Below are 26,736 nucleotides of genomic sequence, written 5' to 3' on the forward strand. Positions count from 1 at the left end.
GGCTGAGACACAGATATGTGTACTACATGTGGTGCTTGGTGCTGTGGGTTGTGATGTGCGTGCGTGTTTTTGCCTCTGAGGTCTCTTTTGTTAGGTACGTTTTTGTTGAGAACCTCCACATATGTGAAGTGTGTTGTACAGGTGTGGGTGGTGTTTGTAGTGTTTGAGCAGACAACCTTCTCGGTACCAGATGTACTGGCTTGTGATTGACAACAAGGATTCTAGGTACTTTATGTGATTGCATCTCTCACATATTGTGCTCCTAAGATGATAGTAGTAAAGGGTAAAGGTCATCCGTGTAGATGAAGCAGTTGCTATACTGTCTCAGAATGCCCATGTCAACCAGACAAGCAGGAGAAACCATACGAAATTGTCCATCTGTGGTTGTCAATCTGTGGAGAGAGGTCAGGGGTAGTAGAGTAGGTACTATCTCAAGAGACCTATAGGTGCGAGTAGGGCTGGATAAAATCAATACAGTAGCTGCAAGGAAGGGTCTCACTTACACAGGAGTGCCATTAAGGGAAAAAGTGCAGCTGAAATACCTCGCAGAGAGTTAAAACAGAGCAATGGCAGAGCACGACACTTAAACAAGTGCAACCTGTGCAAACACTGGGTTTAAGTACCACAAAACTTAAAGTAAAATAGAAACACGGGAATTGACCCTTGTCCCTGACTAGCTAAACACCCTGTGCCAGACCACTTCCAACCAGTTCACTTACTGCCACTAAGTGCAGGTAGGCCCCAGCCAACACAAGATGGCACCGCAGGAAACGCAGGAATCAAACAGATCTGGATACAGCAAAACCTGTAACCAGACTATAAACTGTTTAGATTGATTTAACACAGGATAACAAATACACACTTAAAACAGAACAGTTCATACTCTGTTAAACATTTTAACAGTAAAACAGTGAAAATACAGTGGAGATGTAATGCAAGTTAATATAACAGAACAGATAATCAAATACAAGTCAGAATAAATTGAAAAATGGCACTTATTTTTGTAAATACATGCAACCTACTACAACATCCAGTAAACCAAACCAGCACACCTCCTCAAAGCTGGAGAGAGTCTTAGCACTTAAAACATCCACAATGAAAGTCTAACAATTTAAATACTTTACTACTTACAGATGTAAGCACATTTTCGAGTGTTTGAAAAACTGTGTGCTCGGTTAAATACCATGACTCCAATGTGTTATTTGTAACTTTTTGTATAATGTATCTGTTATACCCAAATACCACTTGTATTGTAACTGTACTATGCAACTTGGAGCTTTTCTCCCCGGGCCTCCACTGAAAATGTGTCATTTTGGCCCATTGGGCTTCCCCGGTAATCAAACTGGAAATAAAATAAATAGTAAAGTAGCTAGATGTTCTTGTTCATTTCAAATGTAACTTTTTTTTTTGTTTACACTGCAGCAGAAATTTGCCACATTGAATTACCAGCTCAAGTCAGAGCATAACCTTCCAAAACTCAATGTTGCCATCAGTCTAATGTCAAACGGTGCTCACCTCAGCACCCACAAGGTGCTCTTAACTGCCTCTTTTGTTTACGTGGAACTGCATGACATGGTGCCATACTTAAATGCTTAGAAATTCATTGGTCCATTTTCTCTAAGCTCTGTTGGAATTTGAAGTCCTTGATCCAAATTACTTTTGGTGCTGCTTGCACATTTTATACAATTTCATTTCTCTCAGAATGCAGGAGTATAGTCACTCTTACATAAAAGCTGTCATCTGTGTCTGTGTCTGGACTATTACTACACAATCCTCTGTACTCCTGCCAATGAATGTTGATATGAAGGGTTTCAAAGTGCTGTTATTCCAAACTTTGCAAGCATATCAGCTTAAATGAATTCCACACAATGGTCCCAACAAGACATCCACCTCCATGTGTTTTCAGCTGGTATATTATTTTTTGAACAGCCATGACAACCAGGAATTATTTATTACAAACATAAGCAAAATCTAAGCAAACTCATGCTAAAATGAGAACAAGCAAAAGACAAAAAAAAAATGTTTTATATAACAGGTCTCAACAATTCGTATGCATTAGCTATATGCTGGTGACAAGGCAAGGTTATCTTTGCTACAGTAGCTTGCGCTTCAGAAAATGAAGCCCTAATGAGGGATAGTTGCCAGGCTGTTGTACCTCTGTGCCACTTCACCAGCCTGATGCTTCACCCTTGATAAAGGCCAATACTACTTATATTTCACCTCCAACTTGTAGAGCTACTTGTACATTTCTCTAGTCTTCTTTTGGCTTTTCCCGGTTAGGGGTCGCCACAGTGGAACTCCAGTCCGCTAATGATTGGCAGTAGATTTTTACAGTGCAGAGGTGCCAGCCCAATGCCAAACCTTCAACGAAGGCACGCCCATTCATGCATGTCTTTCGAATGCCATTCGACCATGGGGAGGACATGCAGCCTTCCACACAGAGGGCGCTCCAGTAGAGAATCAAATGGCAGAACCTCTTGCTGTGAGGCGACAACGCTACTGCTGCACCACCATGGCATTACTTGCACATTTCTCTAGTGTAAGCAAATTTACTTTCACTACATATCTTATTCGTTCATTATGCAGAAACCTCATGCTTGGTGTACTTGGCCAAGAGCGACTGTGCAAATAAAGTTTATAAACAAATGCAATTTAATGTACCATATAGTTCATTTACCATATCCGCTTTAGCCCATTTCACACATGTTCAGTATCTAAAATTGAATGAGGGTGACAAAATATTGTTGTACCCCTTTATTAATCTTAAGCCAGTCCTAGAGAAGCTATTCAAGAAGAGAACCATTGCTATAGACTCCTTTATTATAATGTCTTTGTCTTCAGCAAAATATATCCGACTTATGCAAGTTTGAAGGAAATACTTTGTGGCAGTGGACTATTCCTCTGAATATAGAGATACTTAATGCATCAATAATGATGATCCAACAAATTGCCAGATCCAAGATGTTTACCAGATATAGCATTGTCTTGTCCACTGTACACAGTTCATATGTAAAGTTCCAAAATTTGCTTAAGACTATTGCTTCATAAATTCTATGCAAAGTCTTCATGAGTCACAGACCACTGGAATGCTGAGGGAGTTGTCCAGACTGAAAAAAGTTCATCAATTTGAAACTCAAGAGTGCTTATTGTGTTAATATACTGCTTCACACAGCTCCACACAAGCAATGGTGAGCTAATGCTTGGGAGACAAAGGCCAACACATCTATGTTGGAATCCAAACTTGAACTGAAACTACTTTGTTTGAATCCATTATGAAAAGTATCCTAGAAGCAGAATATTCTATTTTTACAACAGGCAATATGACAGCCAAACTATCAGACGTTCAGCCAGGCCAACCGGTATACCTTAAGCTTGAGAAAGGCAGAAAGTGGGAGACAGGTGGTAGTGCAAGACCGAAGCATCATCATGCATCATGAAGATGGTGCCACTGTTAGAAGAAACTAGACACATATCCAGACCATTTTTAGAGATTCTCAATGTTAAATACCTGGTTATGGCTCTGTGATAGGACTTAAGACAAAGATGAAGTCCTTTGCCAATCAAAGCCTCTACCGTAACCAATCAGAGATTCCTCAAAACTGAGCAGTCTCAAACATGAATGCTATAAACCCAAACAAGACAAGTTTCTAATGTTGGATACAGTTCCAATGAGAATGACTAAACAAATCTTAAGAGGCTTTAAACCATTTAATCCCTTTTCCTCCACAGATTTTTGTCCCGAGACAGCAAGTGGCAGAGAAGTTTTGATACTGTTGATTTTCTTTAGTAAATGTTTTAATGTGCAACAAAGATTAAAAGAACCAGCCCAGGAGGTAGAAAAAAGATACCAAGAAAAGTTGCACTAGTTAGCTCAGAATAAAGGGCCAAAATGGTTATTAAAAACACACCTTAAGTAGTGCTCAATTTGATGCAAAGTCTACTGTGTGCACTCATGCAAGTCAATTTACTTTCTTACTTTGGGACAAAACTCTGTTGTACTACATATTTTGTCTATGGCCCATGCAGTACCTCCTCCATGGTCTCTCTGGCTCTCTTCACTCACCATGCCAAAAGGAATGCTCAGTCTTTTGCTGAAAATGAAGGTGTTGCCATAAGACTGCAAGGAGGCAAATGTAACCTCAAATGTGCAAGACAAGACCTGGGAAACACAAGTCCAGGGAGCTGTGCATGCTTACCAGGAAACGTGGGGGTACCCAGAAGAACAGCGCATGTAAAAGTGAGACAAACGAGAATCAGTCAGGGTTTACAAAAGTCTTGCCAGGTTAACTTTTCAACTAGTTCAACTGTGTTGCTAAGAAGAGAAACAAGGGGAATCTTGCACGTTGTGCATTTGGACTTCAAACTGTCACACCACCGTCAATTACAGAAGACTAGTAGTGACATTCAAAGGAATGACGATGAGAAAATATGACAAACCAGAAACAGACTGGACATGACAAAGGCAATTACAAAGCTTTCTCAGGGGTGGGGTCAAAAGTGGAGTGCTTTAAAAGTCCGTTGATTAGGTTAGTACAAAACTTCTATAAAGGGTGGAGGAGTGAGATGACTGCTGAAGAAATGTTTAATACAATGGCAGAAGCTTATCACATGACAAACTGAATGGTCAGATGCAGTTATGATTCAGTAAGAAAGTGTGAAGTGCATACCTCTCAGCTGCTCAGATTTTCACAGGACATTTGAGTTTCAAACTTCATATCCTTCCGAAAATACATAATTCTGAACCTGTTATTCTAGCAACCAAGTTTATAGGAGCACTTTTTAAAATCTGTCCCTATTTTTGGACCTTTGTTCCCACCATTATTTCTGGATTTATCCAGATTTCTTGTGCTGAAAGGTTGAGCGGTATGGTTAAGTGCTGCACCTCAGAGGCAAATAATCAAGGAAGGGCAGAGGATTAAATCTTGTAGGGGCTTGAGGAAACTACCAGTTAAATATATGGGATGCACATATTAGTTATTGCTGTGACAAATGCAGATGGGCAGTTATGATACCAACTTCGGGGGGGGGGGTGTAATTTGAGGAATACAGGAGGAACCTGAAGTATTACAGATCCATTCATAATTGCTGACTTTGAGAACTGGTTCAAACAGTCTGCAATGTAACAAGCCAAGGAAAGCATACAAACAGCACACTAAGTTTTAGGACACCTGGAATAAAATAGGTTGCCATAAAGCATTACAGAGCAGCGGAAGTACTGGAGACTTGCCAGATCAAAAGGGGACACAGCTATATGGAGCAGCAGGCTACATTTGGAGGCAGGGCACCCTGTAAGCAAAGTAGTGCTCAATCCAGCAAGACAGGTTACATGGCTCAAGATGCTACTTCTGAGGTACCTGGCCCCAAAAGATTTTTCTACATCCCAAGATCCAAAGTGATAAAAAGCTGCAACTGTTAGGTTGGCTCATCCAACCATGGTTGATTAACTTGTCCTTAGCAATGGGCAATTATTAAAACTGGATTTCAGGCATTTCTATATTCCTTAGGCTATAGCCAAGTTAGTTGGCTGCAGCAATTCTATCTAACCTCCTATGAAAGGTATTGGGTATGGCAGTACCAAACAGGCAATGCCCTACACATAAGTATTGCCATGCAATTAGAAATATTTCAGAGTTAAACACACAAATAAACAAGTCATCAAAAAACAAGAAGTTATCTGTGAGGTTTTACTGAGTCAGACAAGGTTGAAATAGCCTTCCCTCAGAATTCTTACCTCGCTCTGAAGTTTCATTTCAGATGGATTTCCTGCAATTGCCATAAAATATAGCAACCTTCTGAACTCTTCTCTGTTTTTAGAATCCAGCAATTTTAGGCACAGTTGAGTAGCTTCCAATGCACGTTGTTCCTTCCCATTTACTAAAAGGGACAGAAAAGAGTCAATACAAGCTTATACAAGGGATAAAACCAAAACTAGTGCAATCTGTTGATGCACACTCATCAGTGCTTTGCTAAACAATGAACACAAATGCATTACCTACGTGCATAAAGCAAAGTCAATTTGGGTAAAAAAAACTCATTAACTAATTAACAAACTCAGATGGAAACTGACATTAACCCTTTATTGTCTAAAAGGTGATCTCCTTTATAACAGACTTTGCAACCCCACTATGAAGGCTGCAAACTACCTTGGGAACTTCAACTTGACGGAGATGCAGAGATACCAGTGAGTTCTCCTCCCAAGTCTTCAAAGCAGTCATTGGGACTGAGCAGTATTCCAACATCACCACGAAAAATAATTGAAAAAAGGAAAAGGATGCTTCAACAAATAGTTAGTAAACTGGTATCATTGCAGGGGTAATCCAGCAGGTGTTTGCCTGAGAAGGTTTTTACAGACATTAATACTTTGTGAAGCATAGTACCTTGAGTTTTGCTTATGGGCTAAAGCCTTTGCTGCCCTCTGTTTTTTTTTTTCATGTAAAAGGTCAGCTCATGGAGACACCCACCCACTTAGTATTTTTAACGGACAGTATTAAGGTAAGTAGCACAATGTCAGAGCTTGAGGCTTTCTTCTACCATGAAGACTATTCCAGAAACATTGTTCCAGAGCAAGACAGCATTGCTAACATTCCTCTCATTATCAGAGAGCAATAACTACCATACATTAGGTCCACATGGGAGAATATTCAAATTTCATGATAAATCAAACTATATATTGGAAACTGTGGAGATTCAGGTAATCAACAAAATGTTCTACCATATTGCCAACTACAGGTCACTTCACACCTTGTCTCACTCAACCCCCACCTTCTTCTTTTGGCTGCTCCTGTTGGGGGTCGCCACAGCAGATCAACTGCTTCCATTTCTTCCTGTCCTCTGCATCTTGCTCTGTCACACCAACCGCCTGCATGTCCTCTCACCACATCCATAAACCTTATCTTAGGCCTTCCTCTTTTCCTGTTACCTGGCAGCTTCACCCTTGGCATCTTTTTCCCAATATACTCTGTATCCCTCCTCAGCACATGTCCAAACCAATGTAATCTTGCCTCTCTGGCTTTGTCTCCAAACCTTCCAACCTGGGCTGACCCCCTAATATACTTATTCCTAATCCTGTCCATCCTTGTCACACCCAGTACAAATCTTAACATCTTCAACTCTGCCACGTCAAGCTCTGACTCCTGCCTTTTTGTCAATGCCACTGTCTCTAACCCGTATAACATAGCTGGTCTCACTAACCCTCTTGTAGACCCTTCACTCTTACTGGTACTCGTCTGTCACAAATCACTCCTGACACTCTTCTCCACCCACTCCATCCTGCCTGTACTCTCTTTACCTCTCTTCCACACTCACCATTACTCAACTGCTGATACCAAGTACTCACACTCACACTCACACTCACACTCACACTCACACTCACACTCACACTCACACTCACACTCACACTCACACTCACACTCACACTCACACTCACACTCACACTCACACTCACACTCACACTCAACTCACACTCAACTCACACTCAACTCACACTCAACTCACACTCAACTCACACTCAACTCACACTCAACTCACACTCAACTCACACTGTCTTAGTCCTGCTGACCTTTATTCCTCTTCTCTCTAGAACACATCTCCATCTCTCCAGGGTCTCCTCCACCGGTTCCCTACTCTCACTACAGATCACAATGTCATCTGCAAATATCATAGTCCACGGGCACTCCTGTCTGATCTAGTCTGTCAACCTGTCCATCACCATTGCAAAAAAGAAAGGGCTCAGAGCTGATCCTTGATGTAATCCCACCTCCACCTTAAACACATCCGTCACTACCACTGCAGACCTCACTGCTGTCACACTACCCTCGTACATATCCTGTACCACTCTTACATACTTCTCTGACACTCCCGACTTCCTCATACAATACCACAACTCCTCTCTAGGCACCCTGTCATATGCTTCCTCCAAATCCACAAAGACACAATGCAACTCCTTCTGACCTTCTCTGTACTTCTCCATCAACACTCTCAGAGCAAACATCACATCTGTAGTGCTCGTTCCTGGCATGAAACCATACTGCTGATCACTAATCATCGCCTCCCTTCTTAACCTAGCTTCCACTGCTCTTTCCCATACACTCAACCCCACCAAGCACACCAAATCAAAATTAAAAAACTTTTCAAATATTATTAAATACCTCAGTATAAAACTGGTGCACCTATACAACTAGCAAATGTGCTCCAAGACTGTGTTTTATTAATTCTAATTCTCTTGATCAAATTTGCTCTCCTCTAACTATGGATAATTATCTTTTCTTTAAAAACTTTTCCCCTTCCTGTGTTACCTCAATGTCAATAAATATTTCTTGATAATTTCAAAATCAGCTTCCTTCCTCATTACAGACCTTCTTGGAAAATTAAAATATCACAATTCTCTAAACAATCCAGTACTTGCACAACTGCATACAGCTCTGACCCTTCATCCCTTTATGGATGGGGGCATCAAGGAGTCTGCTCCCATCTACCACAAGAAAAATATAAATTCAGTGGAACTCCTACAAAAAGCTTACAACACAAAACTTCAAGCTAATCTGCAACAGATCACTCTCCCAATATAAAAGGGACTTGAAATAAGAAAAAAACAAGCACACCATCAAGGATGGTAAAGTCTGGTATGAACTTGGGGTCAATACAAACTTCCAAAGAACCAAAAGGCCTTCTTCAGTTATTTTAAGACTCTACATCCATTGCTGTATCAAGTTTATTTTCAATACAGTCTCTCTCAGCAATCCCAAATTTATTTCCATCATCCTCGCAGACAAATTCAGTGCTAGTTTCATGCCACCAACCCAGCCAGATACTCTGCCTACTAACCATCCCATATCTCCCAAAATAGTCTTGATCAGATTGTACTCTACCCAATCCCATACCTCCTAAAATAATCTTGATCAGGTTGTACTCTACCCAAAGAGAAAAATATTAGCTCTACAGGACCAGACAATATTCCCAGCTGTCTGCTACCAAGCATCAGATACAACTTATCCAAACCTCTCAGACATCTTCAATTTCAGTATCGTCACGGGTTACACTCCTGGAGAACAGCCAGGATGGTACCATTATTCAATGACAGCCCTGTGACAATCCCAAGAAACTACAGCCCATTACTGTAGTCTGTAATGTTACAGAGCACATAATGTTGGCTGGATCATTATCAGCTAAACTGTTAAGAGTCCTGGACCAAAACCAGTTTGGAGTTATAAAAGTTAGGATTCGTCTACTAAACATACTCAATTTTTTGAAGGGGATGCAGAACCCTGGATGAGGGTCAGACACCACACCACTTCTCCTAACCTTGCCAAGGCTTTTGGACACCATTCCACATGTTGCTACCAAAGCAAGCCTCTACCATTTTGGACTCTTAGTCTGCTGGATAGCTAACCGACCCTCTGATAGAACCCACAATGCTAAAGTAGGCAGTACAGAATAGTGTCACCACTGGTACTTCATAGGGCTCTGACCTGGGTCCCTTGCTGCTTGGCATCAACTTACAAGTTCATAAGTCAAAGTATTTGAGACTGTACTCAGCTGGCTGGCAACTACAAGCTGGGTGCAACTATCAACCCACCTCTCTTGGACACATACAGCCCCCAGCATGGCCACAAACAGACCAGTGCATTTGATTGGGGGCTCTCCTTAAAACCCAAGGTAACCATTACCTTTGGCAAAGGTACCACCGCCTCTTACTGCACTGTTGGTAGCTTTGTCAAAACAGAACTTATTCAAGCCTTGGGTACCTATGCTGACAGAAAACCATGTTTCTTATAGTTAGAAGTCCTATCTTGCTCAGCTGGTCTGCAGGGGTATCTCCACTAGGTCACATGCAGTCAAAGCTCCTCTATACTCTTCCCTTCTTAGATCTGTCCTTGAACAAAATTTCCCTTTTGGAATGTATTTAAAAATGCCTTTACCATCTTGAAAGACATGAAAGTTTCCTGACCAAGAATATTTTTGCACCACACAATCCAGGTTACTCTAAAATGACTAAACTCCATGTTCCTGTACTCTGTCTTACATGGAATCCAGAGCAGTAACTTTTGTTTTACTCTCCACCAACTTAAGGATTGGGGTTCAAAACTTATGCTACGCAACTCACTGTAACATGAAATTTCCCAAGTGACATTTCCCCTTTTCCCCTAGGGTGTAGGACCTGGAGTACTACATTTCCACTTCGCTTATGGCCAATTTGTAAAGACAAAAACAATAACAATTTACAATAAGAGTTCAATTTGATGATTTCAGAGAAGAGCCTTCATTGCAAGACCTCCATCTTCTGGTAGGAGAGATTCACAATACAGCACATCAGCCATTTTTAAATGTCATTATACAAAGACTGTTGACAATTTGATGGCAGTGTTTGAGGTATGGAGAAATACTCACCAACATCAGAGATATATTGGAAATACCAATGGGCATCACAGCCAAGTTTTTTGGTGGTACTTTGAAAGCTTAGTAGAAATGTATACAATTTATACTAAACACAAACAAAATGGAAAATTGCATTTTAAGTTGTCTGGGCATCAAGGGTTCCATGCATGCAAGAAAGCTGGTGCAAGCCACCCAGACCTCACATTCAGACATACATTCTCCCATATATTCTTTAAAGTCACACAGATTGTAATTATTTCTTCCACTGTTAGCAATAACTCGAGCCTGCAAGGAAAGGCTCTGCAGTCAAGTTCCACACAATCTTCAGAAAAAGTCCAGGAACAGAGTTCAGCAATAATGGCTCGGACATCTAAACACAGCAAGTCTAAAAGCAAGCCAATAAAATATGAAAAATTAACACTGCGGTCAAATATCCACAGGTCTAATAAAACAACTTTTTTTTAAAGAAACATCTTTAATAAATTATCACATACGACAATCACTAGTATAAATAACTATACTGAATTTTAGTTGCACACATACACTTATAATCCAGTCAAACATTACATAGCTTAATCAAATCCTGCCTTTTAAAACTCGTTCCTCCTCTGCATGCATTGTTCCTACAATTCTCATTTTCTCCAAGTAATTTTCTTCTACCTTTTTCCAAGGATCCCAATTCCAGTTGTTTTTATCTGTTTAACTATATTCACTACTTTTAGTACAGTTGGTTTAGACAGATTTCCATTTTCTAGTATGTTTTTGGCAGCCACCATAAATAGACTCAGTAAGGCCTTACTATGTCAAGGCAAGTCAGATTTTGTATTGTAGCCCAGAAAAATAAAATTTCCCTAGTTGCACCAATTCCCTCATCCAGCATCTAATAGAGATGACTGCAGGAAATCAGTCTGCAAATTCATTATACTCACAGAAAATATATGTTCCCAATTACCTACTTCTTCCCCATTACACCATCATTTGCGGTTTACCCGAGGAAAATTCTCTGCAGTATACTTGGGGTATAACAATATCTATGCAAAAAACTTCCAAACATTCTAAGTCTTTTAGATTGTTGCACATTTGGGAGATAAATTTATATTCCCCCATTGTTTATTTGTGAATTGCTTATCCAATCTCTTCCCAATTATTTCTAACCTCTTCAGATTGATTCTTACAGTTATCATGCAATTTTATATGCTTTAATTATTCCTTTAACAGCTTCTGTTCTAGATTCTACTAAAAACTCTACCAGTGCTAGTCTTTTGTTTAGGACTCATCCTATTTCTTTGCCTATATTCCGACATCAATCTTCGATAGGGAAGGCAATCTCTAACCCACAGTCCAAATATGGCATCCTGCCTTTCCATTTAACTTTCCCACTAGTTAATTGCTCCCAATACCTTGGTTCCTTTGCCAGTTTTCTCCAATAAATTCCAGCCCCTCTTGCCTATTGTCTGTATCCTAATTGCGGTTACCCCCATCAGCAGCATCTTTTTCCATTCCCATATTGGTTTAGTTCTTTGAATAATTTCTGCTATTTTATAAACATAATAGTCTACATAAGGATTCTTAAATGGTCTGCACCCATAAATTGCAGTATGCTTATTGAGCTTCCCGTTTCATCATCACTTTCCACTTTGAATTATAGGCTTCTGCTTGTGCCATGTATAGGTGCCTTAACTGTGTAGCTCTGAAATACCCCTTCAAATCAGGTAATCCCAACCTACCTTGTTCTAATGGAAGAATCTTTTTATCTGACTTAACTCTTGCCATCTTCCCCTCCCAGATAAAATCCTTCAGCTCTTTATTAATTGCCATCCACAACTTCTCTTCTGGTTGATAGAAAATATGGCCGCTTGCATCTTACTATCCATACAAAAATTGAGAAATTGAAAGTTCTGTTGTATCATCTTTTGTTTAGTCTCTTCCCAAATATCCTTGGCTACCGCACTGGAATCATTTTAATCCATGCTCCTAAATACTTAATTTTATCATGTCCCCATAAATATTGATATTGCTGAATCAATTCCATGTGTGGGTAAATAATTTACTGCTATTGTCTTTGTTTTAGCTTCATTAAATTGTGTATACCAAAAAGATTTGAAACTGTCTCAAAATATTCCACAACACTGTAAAGTCCTTTTCTGGTTTTAAAGAGGTATAAAATATCATCTGCAAATATAGACAGCTTTTCTAGACTACCATACAAACTATATTCTTGCATTTGAGCCCCTTATTTTCTTTGCCAATGGTTCCAAATAAAATACAAATAAGGGGGAAAACACACTCCTGCCTGGATCCTCTGCAGAAATTAGAGAGGAACCCACCCACTTTTTAGCCTCTGATCCCTCACATATCCTCCTAATCAACCTTCTACTTTTATTAGGAAATTAAATGCTTCCATTGCCCTGCTCAAGTCCCAGCTTACTCTGTCAAGTGATTTCTCTGCATCAAGACCACTTTCTTCCATTCTGCTTCCCTTTATATCAGTGTTCTAGTAATGTCAAATGTAGACAAAACCACATAGGTCCATAATCAATACTGGCATCTCTTTTGCCATTATTTTAGCCATTATTGACACTTCATAATCATGGTTTAGTATTGAAGTGGGTCTGTATGAAGCTTGATCTTTACCCTTTTTAGATATTACAGATACCTCTGCTTTATTCCAGGATGTTGGTACTTCTCTTAAAATACAGTTAAAGCCTTCCAAGATCTTTCAGCTTTTCCTCCTAACTTCCTAACTTCCAGACTTCCACAGGAATACAATCTATTCCTGGGGACTTTACTGTAGATTGGTTATACATTTTTATCGCATCTCCTATCATGTTAGTAATTGAGCCTTGTCTACCTCTATTCTCGTCATACTTAAATTCTTCCATAAACATTTCCATGTGTAGAGTTTCTTGATTTCCGTATTTCTTTGCTTTATACACTCAATTTCCAAAATATTTCTAATAATTCTACATGATCTCTTATGTTCCTTGTTATAGGTTCCCCAAGCTTGACAACAGGGCTTTGTACCTTCTGTTGCCAGAGTCTAACTAAAAATGTGCATTTTTGAGTTATCAAAAAATAGTTGCTTAACAGCAACCTTTAGAAACTAGTGTATATTATTGAGGTAATCCCTTATTTTCTGTTTAGCATTCCGTAGTTGCTCCTCTTCTTTTCTACAATTCCCCTATTTTGCAATACTTTAACATTTGTCAGTCCTTCTAAATCATTTGTGCTGCTTAATAATATCTCCACTTTAATTTTATCCCACTCCCTAGCTATATTTTAGAATAAATTGTCTTCTCTAATGGCTCCTGAATAATTTTCACTACCCATTCCTTAAATTCCTCTGTCCAACAGATATGTGGGAAAGCAGCATCTCTTCTTTCATTACCTTGCATTTTTATTATTATCGGTGCATGATCTGAAACAGTTATTGGGTGCATATCAAGACCTTCAATTAAATGCACATGCTCCTGTGAAGTGTAAACTATCTAGCCTAGTCAGTTTTTCTTCTTGGGGAATATGCAAATCCACTCCAAACTGTCAGTACTGAATTCACATCTTCCATGCCAAATATTTTCATAATTTTTTTCAAAAATCTGTCCTTTATATTTTCCTTTCTGTTCCCCAGACACATCTTCAGTATTCCATTCCCCACCTATAAAAGTAATATAACTTGCTGAAAGCCGATTTCTCCCAGAATTTAGCAGTTTTAGGTGGAATATAATACATGCCAGTGTAATACTCCTCCCTTGCCAGCAGCCCCTTAGTGGTAGTACAAAAAAGTAGATTTGTATGCAAGTACTTCTTTTTTTCCTTTGTCCCAGGCATTCCACTTAATAATCATCCTGAAAACCTTACTTTATCAAATTCACATGTTCAGTTTTTTCAAAGTACATCTCCTGTAACAGCTATTTGCACTCTACATTTAATATAGTTTATTACTTGTTCTTTTGTAATTATGCAAGATCATTAACATTTAAAGACATTACAGAAAGCATCATTGTATTAAAAATTGTTCCATCTTTTGTGCAACAGTGTTTTGGTTAAATGTCTAGTTCCAGCTTTTGTTACATGCATACACTGTTTGGCAGGTTTATACAGTTGTTTCTTGCCATATCCTTTTGAGCCTATATCATACCTTATGAAACTGTTTTATTGAAATCCCTCAAACAAAACTCAAACACCCCCATACCCCCTAAAACCTATTAAACTTAAAAATGCCTGAAATATGTACACAGTTAAGTATTACCCTCCTAATAGAAACAAAATGTTCCAAACTGACAGCCATATTTAGACTTGAGTTAACCCAAAAGAAAGGTTATCCATGCTAAGATGCACGGTGCAGACTGTGCCTCAACCAAGTGTTGGCTGGTTCTGTCTTCTCCTTATAGCTCTACCAGTTGAGTAAACGCTGAATGTTTTCAGAGAACATTTCCTAGACATTTTTCCATCAGATGGTCTCCTGGAGACACGAGGACTAGATACAGAAATGCTACTACGCATTTAAAACGGTTTAGAATATTAAATATTCTTTTCATTTACTTGCTTTTTTTAAGTTGTTACTAGATAAGCCAAGGGCTTTAATCCTGTAATTCCCATATGCATGAATGAGAAAAAGCACACACATTTTTCTTTTGTCATGCTCTTTTAACCAGACTTTACACCAGGGTGCCTACATTTCTTAGAACTGAGCAAGAAAAATGAGAAGGAAGAAAGAAAACCACACACACACACACACACACACACACACACACACACACACACACACACACACACACACACACACACAAAACAGGAGCACCTGCTTACATTAGTATCTCCATTATACTTAACTGAGAAGACTTTACAGCATGCAAAGAAATGGTACTATTTTTATAGTGCGAGTTAACATTTTTCCCCCTTGGGTTACCTTTTCCTTTCTCTTCCCCTCATTTTTCCAAAAATGAATGGCATGAAGTAGGCAATGTTAAATTTTACGAGACTCTAAAGCAGAGTCTACGAGTCAAATATTTTCAGATTTTCTTGTTCTGTCATGTTTCAACACAATTACTGCTTTAGAAATTGATTGACAAATATGGGATTACAAGTTACTGGTTTTATTCCTATTCATTTCCATCTCCCAAATCTAGTCTCCGCTTTATTTCCAAAGTACTCTCTACTCTTCTAATCAGCATTTTCTGTTGAAACACTGGAAATCTTTCATGGTTCACTTTTTGTTGGACAAACTTTTGTTATTTCTCCACACCATGTACTTGATTTTGTCCAGGCAGGAAGATTTTGAAGATAGTTGAATAGAGTAGTTTGATTTTCATGCCTGCTTCTCAACATTCCCTGAACGTTACTTCATGTCGTTGATAGTAGCTTAATATTTGATGATTTTGTTTGCAGTAGCCACATTTGTATTCCCTGTCTATGCCGTATATTTGAATGTATTTGATTTGATAAACTGAATACCATGCTACCAGTATACTCCATCTTTACTCCACTTAACTGCTGACTTGCACTCCTCCACCTTCAATTTTTTTCCTTCCTCTCCTGCACAGTCCTTAACCTAATAGGCTAATTCATTTTCATTCTTTCTGTCTCTCTTTTCAGCTACCACGCCTTGTGTTAAGACACAGCTTGTTCCTCTACTGAGTTACCTGACAAGGATATTGAAAACCAACTGAACCCAAGAGAAACCTATCCTTGAAGCCCCACAGGAACTACCTAGACTGTCTGTGGTCTGCCTCACAATGTAGGTCTTATCCAGGAGCATCTTTAGGATTAAAATATATCTTGTGAATGCCTTCATGTAATATTAATTGTGAGGGTATCAAATATATAGTATTCTGTAAGGACCAGCACACTCGCGAACCTACCCCCCCGACCTTAGTCTTAAATATCTCCCCCCAGCTCCTATCCTAGTGGAGGTGGTGCTCTCCCTTCTTTCACCGCTAGAGGGCAGCACACTACTTGCCATGGTAAACTATCTTTTAATGCCAGTAGAAATCCACTAGCACTGTTGTCCAGCCTCTCTGTTATCCCTGCGTCTATTTTTTTTTGATTCAAGTAATTACCCCTTACCCAACGCAAAGTTGAATAGGGTCTTATCTTGGTTAGAGTGAGAGCTTCAGAATCTAGACAAGCCCTTATCAAGCATTACCATAGCTACTGGCTCTTCAACTCTCTGCTTAAACTCCCATCCCTGCTCCAGCATCAGTTACAAATTTGCTCCCCACCTTTCAGTTTAGTAGTACTAGAAAAGGTTTTCTTACCTTTCCTTTAGCCTGTAGAATTTAGTCTCCCTGTTAAACTGATTGCCTCTCAACATCTCTCTGCTCCAGCCTGCTCCGTTCGCCCTGTGGGCTCACTCCGCTACACTACCCCCAATTCCCACCCACCCCCAGTGGCCCTAATCATATACTTACCCAACCACACCTCCTACTAGGTCACATCCAATCTACTTTATTGCCTAATTATCACTTCTAAGTTTTGCACTCCTAATTGCCTCACCCTGCTCCATTCCATCCCACTACTATTCATTACCAACCTTTCTAAACCTATCACACCCACTATGACCTTTATATTTAAACTACCTCACTTACTGCTACTGCTGATTTTCCTTTCTTTATTCCATACCCTTACTTCCTACGAGCACCTTACCCTTAGCAAAGCACCCAATTTATCTAAACATACTAGCTCTATCCTTCCTACAGCTGAACAAATCCATATTAACCTCCTGTCTTCCTGCCCTTACCTTCCACCTGCCCTTACCTTCCACCTCACTATCACAGAGTAGCCCATAACAGGTATCACACCACCAGAAAGCTCTACCTAATACCCTCCAAAAACACAACAATATTCCCAACACCACAAACACTCTTACTGTTACATGGGGACATTCACCCTAACCCGGGCCCAGATAACTCCCTACTCCATACCATCCCAGACCCTACAACTAACAACCTAAATTCACCTCTCTCTCCAAACTCCCTTTCAATAGCGCATCTAAATATTCATAGCGTGAACAATAAAATAACGCAACTCCATGCTTTAATAGACCTCTACTCATTTGATATCCTCTGTCTCACGGAAACTTGGCTTAAACCAGGTACCAAAGACAACATAATTACTCCTCCCGGCTACAGCATTTTAAGACTAGATAGTCAAAAAAAAAAAAAAAAAAAAAAGGTGGGGGAGTTGCTTTACTCTAAATCTGACCTGCAGGTGACCTCAAATGACTCACTGCCTCCCTCCCCCGCTAATGCTGAAATACTCTGTAGCAAACTCCAAGTAAATAAAAGCAAAGCCATCTATATAATATGTTCCTACATCCCTCCAGGCAACAACCTAGATTCACTTGAAAACATCCTTAGCTGGCTCTCCTCTACCTTTCCACAAGAAACCATAATTTTAGGAGACTTCAATATTGATTGGAACTCCTGCATATCCCCCAAACACACCACACACCTCAACCTCTAACTTTCAACAAACCATAAACACCCCTACTAGGATTCACAAATCTACCAATAAACAGACCATCTTGGACTGGATATTGATCAACAGTAATCCCACCTCATAAAACTGGAATACTCCCCGACAATATCAGCGACCATTTTCTCACCTACATCACTAAACAAAAAAACAATCTCAAACAGGCTACCTATCGTACTATACGTAACGAGAAAAGATTTAACCTTCCAAGTTTCCTTAAACTCAAAGAATATAACTGGTCAGCTCTTAAATACCTCCCACTTGATGAGGACGTTACTCTATTCAACAACACATTTTACTCTATTCAACAACACATTCCTCCAAATTCTTGAGCATCACGCCCCCTCACGCTTAGTTAGACTAAGGTCCAAAGCTGCTCCAAGGCTCTCTAAGGAAACTAAGCAAACTATGCTATTAAGAAATAAACTCTGGACAAAATGGAGAACTACTAAAAACCCTACAGATAATCAAAACTTCCGACAACTTAGAAATATTGCAAAAAAACTGACCCTCCTTGATAAAAAAAAAACTTCTACCTTCAATATCAACAAAACCAAAATCAGAAATTTAGGAATCGGTAAACTGCTCCATCCAGGGACTACCAAAACACCCACTCCTTCTAACCTAGCCCAGACCCCTCCCACTACAATAGCCAACACTTTTAACTTCTTCTCTGAAACAGTCACCTCACTAGCAAAAACTATGGTTCCCCCGCCTCCCTTCAAAAGACCTCTCCTCTTACCAACAGCCCCACTCTAAAACTTGACACAGTCTCCACAACCTATATACATAAGCTACTCTCAAAACTCAAATCATGTACTCAGTCTGCCGACCAACTTCCAGCTGACTATCTCCAACTAGCTGCTGCTGAACTAGCTTACCCGGTCTCCATCTTAAACAGAACAATAACAGAATCTACTATTCCTTCCCTCTGGAAAGTTTCCCACATTATTCCACTGCACAAAGGAGGTAACACTAACGGACTATCTAATTTCCGCCCTATAGCCTTACTATCGCCACTATCTAAAATTATGGAACGCTGTATTCACCATCAACTTCTTAACCACCTTCTACTAAATAACCTTCTTGCAGACTCCCAACATGGTTTTAGACCTTTTCACAGTACTTCTACTGCTCTCCTCTCCTTCACAGACACTATCAACAAAAATCACAACAACCTATACTCCTCAGCTTTATTTCTTGACCTCTCTAAAGCCTTTGATATGGTGAATCAAACTTCTGCTAGACACTCTACAATCTCTTGCTCTTGACTCTTTAGCTTTGCGCTGGTTTGACTCATATCTGACAGAAAAGAAAACAGGCAGTCCTTTGGGAAAACCACCTATCTTCTCAGCTCCCAGTCCTAATAGGGGTCCCCCAAGGATCCAGCTTAGGCCCCCTTCTCTTCTCTATATTTATAAATAACCTGTCCTCCTCTCTCCCAACATCCACATGTATTCAGTATGCAGATGATTCAACTCTAAGTCTGTTCTGCTGCATCTCCAGCTGAACTTTATTCCTCCACCCAAAAAGTCTTCACAGCAGCAGAAAACTGGTTCCAACATATGTCTCCTCCTTAATCCCAAAAAAACAAATTACTCATTCTCTCCAACCCTTAAGTCAGCCCCTCTCTCCTTTTCTATTACATCTACCAACGATACTATAATCTCACCTGATTTATCCACTAAACTACTAGGTGTAACAATAGATAATCAACTGAACTTTGACACCCATATTGACCTTACTATCAAAACTGTTAATAAAAAGATAAGAGCCCTCTACAGACTTAAGCCCTAACAACAACTGCTAAAGTGTCCCTAGCCCAAACTCATCTCATCTCCACATTACTATACGCCTCCCCAACTTTTATCAACCTCTAAATCTAACCTTCAGAAACTTGCCACGGCCTACCACAGCATTGCTAGGTTTGCTACAGGTTCCCCATTTCGCACACATCATTGTGTTAATCTCAAAATGCTTATTCTATTACATCAATTAGTCATCACACATAAAATTCTCCATTACCCTACTAATACACCCATACTCAATAACATTGTGGCCCCCTACAAGAATCTCTCTTCTCTTCGCTCTGCAAGCAAACTGCTAGTAGCCACTCTCAAGTCACACAATAAGGCAGGCGACTCCTTGTTCACCAATACTATTGGCCCATACTGGAATAAACTCCCCACAGAATTGACTACTTTGGGCTCATCACAACTTTTCAAGAAACAACTAAGAAATATCTCAAATCCCACTGGCTATGCCCTTGCTTGAATCCAGACTGACCTCCCATCTAACTTTCTTTATACTTCTCTTCATTACTTCTCCTTCTCTCAATACTAACCCCTCTGTAGCTCGCCTATCTCTCAAATGGACTTTCTTTTTTCTCTACAAGGTCGCTTTCTCCTTTTATATGATATATTACTGTAACATGTCATCTCACCTGGTTTTTAAACCTATTAATCATCCCTGCTGTGCAATTTCTGTTTCCTAGAACTAGTGCCCAGGCTCTAATTGTTTATCATAATTCTTAATATTGTAAATATTTTTGATTCTTATAGTTATGAAAGAATATGGGATCATGGATCCCTTCTGTATTTCTCCTTTGTTTTGTTTACCTATCTTAACGTGCTACTGTAAATATAACTACACTACATTGAATTTGTTCTTTACATTCTTATAATTTTTGTTTCTTTTGTTTCTTTTATTGTCCTGTTTGAATGTTTTTACTAGTATATAGTGGAGCTTTTCTCCTCGGGCCTCTGCTGAAAATGGACATGTATCCAGCCAGACTAGCCCGGTCAACAAATGTAAAATAAATAAAAAAATAAACATTCTAGTCATTGGAGACTCTCCTTACTCAGCCTGGTGAGAGAGACATCAGTGTGTCTCACAATGGAAAGTCACGGTCAGTTGCTCATCAGGGGCTAGAATCTGCTACATTATGCATGCACTCAGGTCAACAATTACCAATTTGACTCATAGTCCTTGTGGGAGTAAGTGACCTGAGACATGCCTCCCTAGACTATATGAAGAGAGACATCCTAGAGCTCTCGGAATATGCATCTCAGGCTGGTAGGAGCCCAGCATTGAGCAGCATTTGACCTTCTCCAAGGATGATGCCACAATACAAACAAAATATGATAGACTTAAATAATTGGCTTAGTTTCTAAGGGGGTGCAATATTTGTCAGCACAGAAGGAGATGGTCAGACCACGCTGCTTTTCCAGGGATGGTCTGCACCTCTCCCATTTAGGCTTTTGAATATTAGCCAAAACATTCTCTTCCCCCATAGTGCTTTTTTAGGCAATGCCAAACAAAGTACGTCTGACATAGCAAATCAAATCCCAGACCATCTAAAGGTATTACTGCTCAATGCTAGGAGCCTAAACAAAAAAATCCACTCCCTTTAAGCTCTTTACCCTAGAGAATACTAATGTCTATGTGGTCTGAGATGTGGTTTAAAGCTGCAGACAGCACACCAACAGTGCAGGGTTATAATGCTTTCCACACATTTAGACCAGCTACTTCACAGGCAGGTGCTAAAGGTGGAGGTATCTATTTACATAAAAAATAAATGAACTTCAAGGCTGGAAAACAGGACAATGTACTTGGGCTGGTCCATGTTCAAATCACCATAAGTAAAACCCAATACCACTTCTTTGCAAGCTATAGGTCCCCCTCTATGACCCAGGAAACCCATACCATGTATTTAAACCACTAACCATCCAACCCAATACCATATTCATGGGTGACTAATTACCCCACTATTAACTGGGAATCCTATACAACATCAAATGTATATGCACAGAGATTCCTGGATTTTGTAAATACAAACTCCCTGGACCAGATAAGTCAATACACCAACCAGGGGAACAACCATACTGGATCTGGCCCTCATTAATATGGGAGTACACTGTACAAGCCCTACTGTAATGCCTGCCCTGGTAAGGTCAGACAACAAAATGGCCTCCTTTGAAGTAAAAAGAAACATTGGACTCCCAGCTAAAACGGGAATATTCAGGAACTATTCTAAGGCTAACCTCCTGCTAAAGTGAGAATCTGGCAAATTTCAGGCACCATTAACTCTGAGAACACTTCTGCCTCTGCAGAAGCGTTCACAAAAACCATGTACAAACATGTTAATAGCTGCACAGAGGCAGCTGCACCCACCAGCAAAAAGTAAAGAACCAACAAAAAACACGTCACCCTGGTGGAATCACAAAATAAATCGGATAACAGGAGGATGAAAATCAGGGCAAAAATTAGGAGGTGCAGCACCCAGGAGGATAAAAACACAAACTAAACAACTCATTGGAAAGTCTACCAAAGACTAATTTGAGGTATGTTTGGTCTCCCATGACAAGGACATATGTCCACAACCTCAAAGGCAATACACAACTGTGTGCAGAGCTCATTGTATATGACGCCACCTATACTGAGCTAGAAGATATAGCAAATGCCCTGGCTGAAATTCAGATCTAACTACACCTCTCTCTCCCTCTCAACCTTCCCTCAGGAACTATCAAATACAACTCCCCTCTACTATCATTAGAGAAGAGGTGCTTCATGCTCTCTCCAAGACAACACTGCATCAATTATTATGCCTTCTAAATAGCATGAAACATGACATATCAGGGCCTCTGGAATTACTATTTAACTGTAGCCTCCAAACAGGCTACATGCCTCATGAATGGAGAAAGGCAGTCATCCCTCTGCACAAAGGTGGTCCATCTACAGACCCTGGAAACTACAGATATACAAGCCTCACTAGTCTTGTATGTAAAGCCATGGAAAGAATCATGGAGATTATCAACAGAGATATAGTAAGCCTCCAGACACTGGACCCAACCCAGTTTGGTTTAGTCAAGGGCAGATCATGCTTCCTCAACCTGATGGACTTCTTTGAGAAGGTCACCAAAGCAATGGATGAGGGCAAAATTGTTCACACTGCCTACCTTGATCTAGCCACGGCATTTGACAATACCCCACTTGGGCATTGTTGACTACCTCAAGAGATTAGGTACAAACCCACATCACCCAGTGGATAGCCAACTGGCTCACAGACAGGACCCAGGAAGTTAAATTTGGGGGGGTCCACCTCTACAAAGAGGCCAGTCACAACTGGAGTCCCTCTGGGATCAGTCCTTTGACTGATCCTTTTTGGCATTTACTTCTCAGAAGTCAAGGCCAATGTCAGTGGTCTCTGGGTGATAAACAGTCATTGAATCTCACACTGACAAATGGTCTCCAGGAAGGGTTGACACAAACAACTGGTGTCAGAGTCATGGACAAACTAAACGCCAAGAAATGCACAATAGTATCTTTTGGGAAGTCATGCATCCCTGGTAACCATCATATTGACAACACACCCCTTAGAGTTGACCCATTAGTCAGGGATTTAGGGAAACAGTAATCTAGCCTTTGATAATCACGGGTCTACAGTGGTGAGGAAATTCATTCTATGTTGCCAACTTGTAAACAAAGGTATGGCATCCCAGTCCAAGGAAGTCATTGTTCCACTGTAATCGGCATTAATCAGACCTACCACTGAGTACAATGTCCCCTTTGATATGTACCTAACCAGGCATATCCAACAACTGGAACGTCCACACAGGTTCCTCACTAAAAGAATACAGGGCACAAGTAATGTGTCCTATGCAGACCGCCTCAAGGCCCTATCCCTGTATTCCATCTCTTACAGGCTTTTGAGAGGAGATCTATGCCTAGCATACAGGGCATTGTCAGACCCCACTCTGATAGACCTCCTGCATATCCACAAAACAAACAGTACCAGAATTACCCATTCTAAAGACTTAAACCTTGGCCTGTGATATAAATAGGACCTGCTGAAGAGACGGGCATGTTATCCCGGAGACTACCCCATCGATGGGACAGGCTCCCCATCCATGTGAAGGGGAGTTCCTCCCTAATCCCAATTCAAGTGCAACTTGGACAATTGTATGGGAAACTGTAAATTCATCCCTGGTTTGGCACCTGTGTGTCGGATGCAAACAGGTAACCTGTAAAAGGTTAATCTCCCAGCACATACTTATAAAGGATATAAGAACTTGTCGAAAATTTGGGATGCGTGCCAGGCTTAAAAAGGTCCTTGCGGTCGTTAGTCTAGTAAACACCTATAAACCTATGAATTTAGTCTTCTTCCTGGTGTACAATGAATAATCGCTCTCCACAAACACAGTCTCCCATTTTTAGTACTTAGGCTTGTTTTGCCAGAATCAACTCTTTTTGCTGGTAGGATTGCATCTTTAGGTTGGTTTCTCATAGCCAGGTATGGAGCATAAACATGGATGTGCCCTTTCAGTTAACTCCTGCTGTGGAATGCCAGTCCAGTTGCTTATTTGTACTTTCTTAAAATTAACAGTCGGTTCCTTCCAGCTTCTCTGGTCTAGCAGATAACCCCAGGTTTCCCCTACATGCTCTGTCCTCTAATTCAATTTTTTTTTTTTGGAACATCTCTTCTTCAGCAGTCTCATATTCAGGCAGCCTTTTCTTCAGCAGTCTCATATTCAGGCAGCCTTTTCTTCATTTTGACACCTAATTTTTGCAGCTTTTTCACCACATCTGAATATCTGTTTAAAGCTTTCTTCCAGGTTTTCCAGTCTTTTGTTGTTTGACTTTCAGGTCTCTGTGTAGTTGTCTTATACTTTCCTCTAAGTTACTTGGAAGGCATGTCTGAAGCTTGTACCATTTTTTTTTTCTTTACTGAGCAGCTGCAGAACTTCAGTGTTTTTTTCCTCACCTTTTATAGCAGATTTTCTTTTGGGTCCTCTTTCTTTTTCCTGGCATCCAGGTAGTGCACTTACTGAAATTTAACTAAAAGTCCACTTGCTTTCTCTACCAAGTTTGTTTTCACACTGGCAGAGCTAGAATTAAGCTGTTACTCAATGTGCAGCCATCTTGAAGTCCCTCCACAAAACGTTGATCCATATCTATCAGTTCTGGCATCACTTTTGCCATTCTTTTAGCCATTATAGACCAACACTTTATAATCATGTTTTAGGATTGAAATGGGCCTGTATGAAGCTGGATCTGATGGGTATTTATTCCCTTTGGGTATGATAGCCGCCACCACTTTCTTCCAGGATGTTGGTGCTCCTCCTAATACTAAACCTCCAGGATGTTGGTGCTCCTCCTAATACTAAACCTTCCAAATCTTTAAGTTTTCTCCCTCCTAGCTTGCAAACTTCCACAGGAATACCATCTAATCCTGGGAACTTCCCCCTGTGGATTGGTTATAACATCCCCATTTTCTCTCATCTACTCCTATCCTAAATGTTAGCAACTGAGCCTCATCTACCTCTAACCTTGGCATATTTAATTTGTCCATAAACCTTTCCATTTTTACCTTTTCTTAATTTCCATATTTTTGCTTTATACAGATGTTCATAAAATTTCTGAAATATTTCTAGTATCTCTACAGGATACCTTATCTTTGTTATAGGCTCCCTAAGCTTGGCAACAACTGTTTCTGTTTTCTGTTGTAAGAGTCATAGTACTAAAAGTTTTTGTGCTCTGGAGTTAAAAACAGTTGCTTAAAAGCAATCTAACTCATGCATATTAAATTGAGGTAATCCCTGTTTAGCATTCTACGTCCTGTTCTGAGATTCCCCCTATTCTGCAATATTTTAACATGCAAGGCCTTCTGAATAATTCTCGTTACTTTACTTCTCTATTTCCACCCTGTTTTTTAAATCCACTTACATTTTATCCCACTCCCTAGCTATATTTTCAGCAGAGATTTCTATCTTATCTAATTACTCCCGAAAAATGTCCCTTACCCATTCCTTAAATTACTTTTTCAAAAGATAGACGGGAAAGCACCAATCTTTCATTTTTATTTCAACACCCTGCATTTTTTAGTCTTTGGCGCGTTATCTGAAAGTTATTAGATGCATATCAAAACTCAGATGAATGCACATATTACTACTCTTTTTGTGTACATCTGTGAGACCATTAACATTTAAAGAGAAATTATTCCCACCTTTTATGTGGGACATCTTTTTTGTTAAATATCTAATTCCAGCTTTTGTGTTACAAGCATACACGAATGTTTGTTAGGTTGATCTTTTATAGTTTGTCATATCCATTTTAGCCACACCTTACAAACTTGTTTTACTGAAAGTCCTCAAACAAAAACAAATACACCCCTAAAACCTATTAGCTTAATACCAACAAATAAAACTATGCACATCAACTATTGAAGTTTTACCCTCCTAATAGGAACAATTGTTCCAAACGGACAGCCACACTTAGACTTGGGTTAATCTAAAAGGAAGATCATCAATGCTAAGATACATGGTACAGCCTGCTCTTATACCCAGTGTGGTCTGGTTTTTGTCTCATCTTTATTGCTTTCCCAGATGGGGCCAGCACTTGAATGCTTTCAGAAAGCATCATCCCCTAGTCATTGAACTTGCCGGAAGCACTCCTGAAAATGGAGGACAGACATTTGTGCTGTAACGGAGACCGGGTTTAAAGCAGCAGAAAGTACCCCTGCACTACCAGGCTATAACTCATTCCACACGCACACCTCCAGACTAGTAGCCCAGTATAATGCATACAACGCATCTGAGATACTCCAGGTACAACTAACATTGGGTAAGATGGCAATTCAGGCTGCAGCCTGCTATAGGTCCCCAACCATGTCCCAGGACTCCCACTCCACATTACTAAGCACCCTGGAAACTAAGATCCAACCTAACACTCTCCTACTAGGTGATTTCAACTACCCCTCCATCAGCTGGGAAAACTACTTGTGCACCAATGCACTGGCCCAATACTTCCTGGAATTCATCAATTCCAATGCCCTGGACCAGCTCATTCTCACTCCCACTAGAGGACGCAACATCCTTGACCTGGTTA

General features: G+C 40.0%; 1 protein-coding gene across 1 annotated transcript in view; it reads right to left on the reverse strand.

The window, feature by feature from the left end:
* Positions 1 to 26,736, reverse strand: part of DEPDC7 (DEP domain containing 7) — a 317,686-nt gene that overhangs the window by 90,062 nt on the left and 200,888 nt on the right. The window contains exon 6 of the mRNA XM_044058996.1: positions 5,732 to 5,874. Within this exon, the coding sequence (XP_043914931.1) occupies positions 5,732 to 5,874 (143 nt within the window). The remainder of the gene's footprint in view (positions 1 to 5,731; positions 5,875 to 26,736) is intronic.

The sequence above is a fragment of the Protopterus annectens genome, chromosome 17.part0 (genome assembly GCF_019279795.1).
Source record: "Protopterus annectens isolate FY-2018-M chromosome 17.part0, PAN1.0, whole genome shotgun sequence".
Lineage (NCBI taxonomy): Eukaryota > Metazoa > Chordata > Ceratodontiformes > Protopteridae > Protopterus > Protopterus annectens.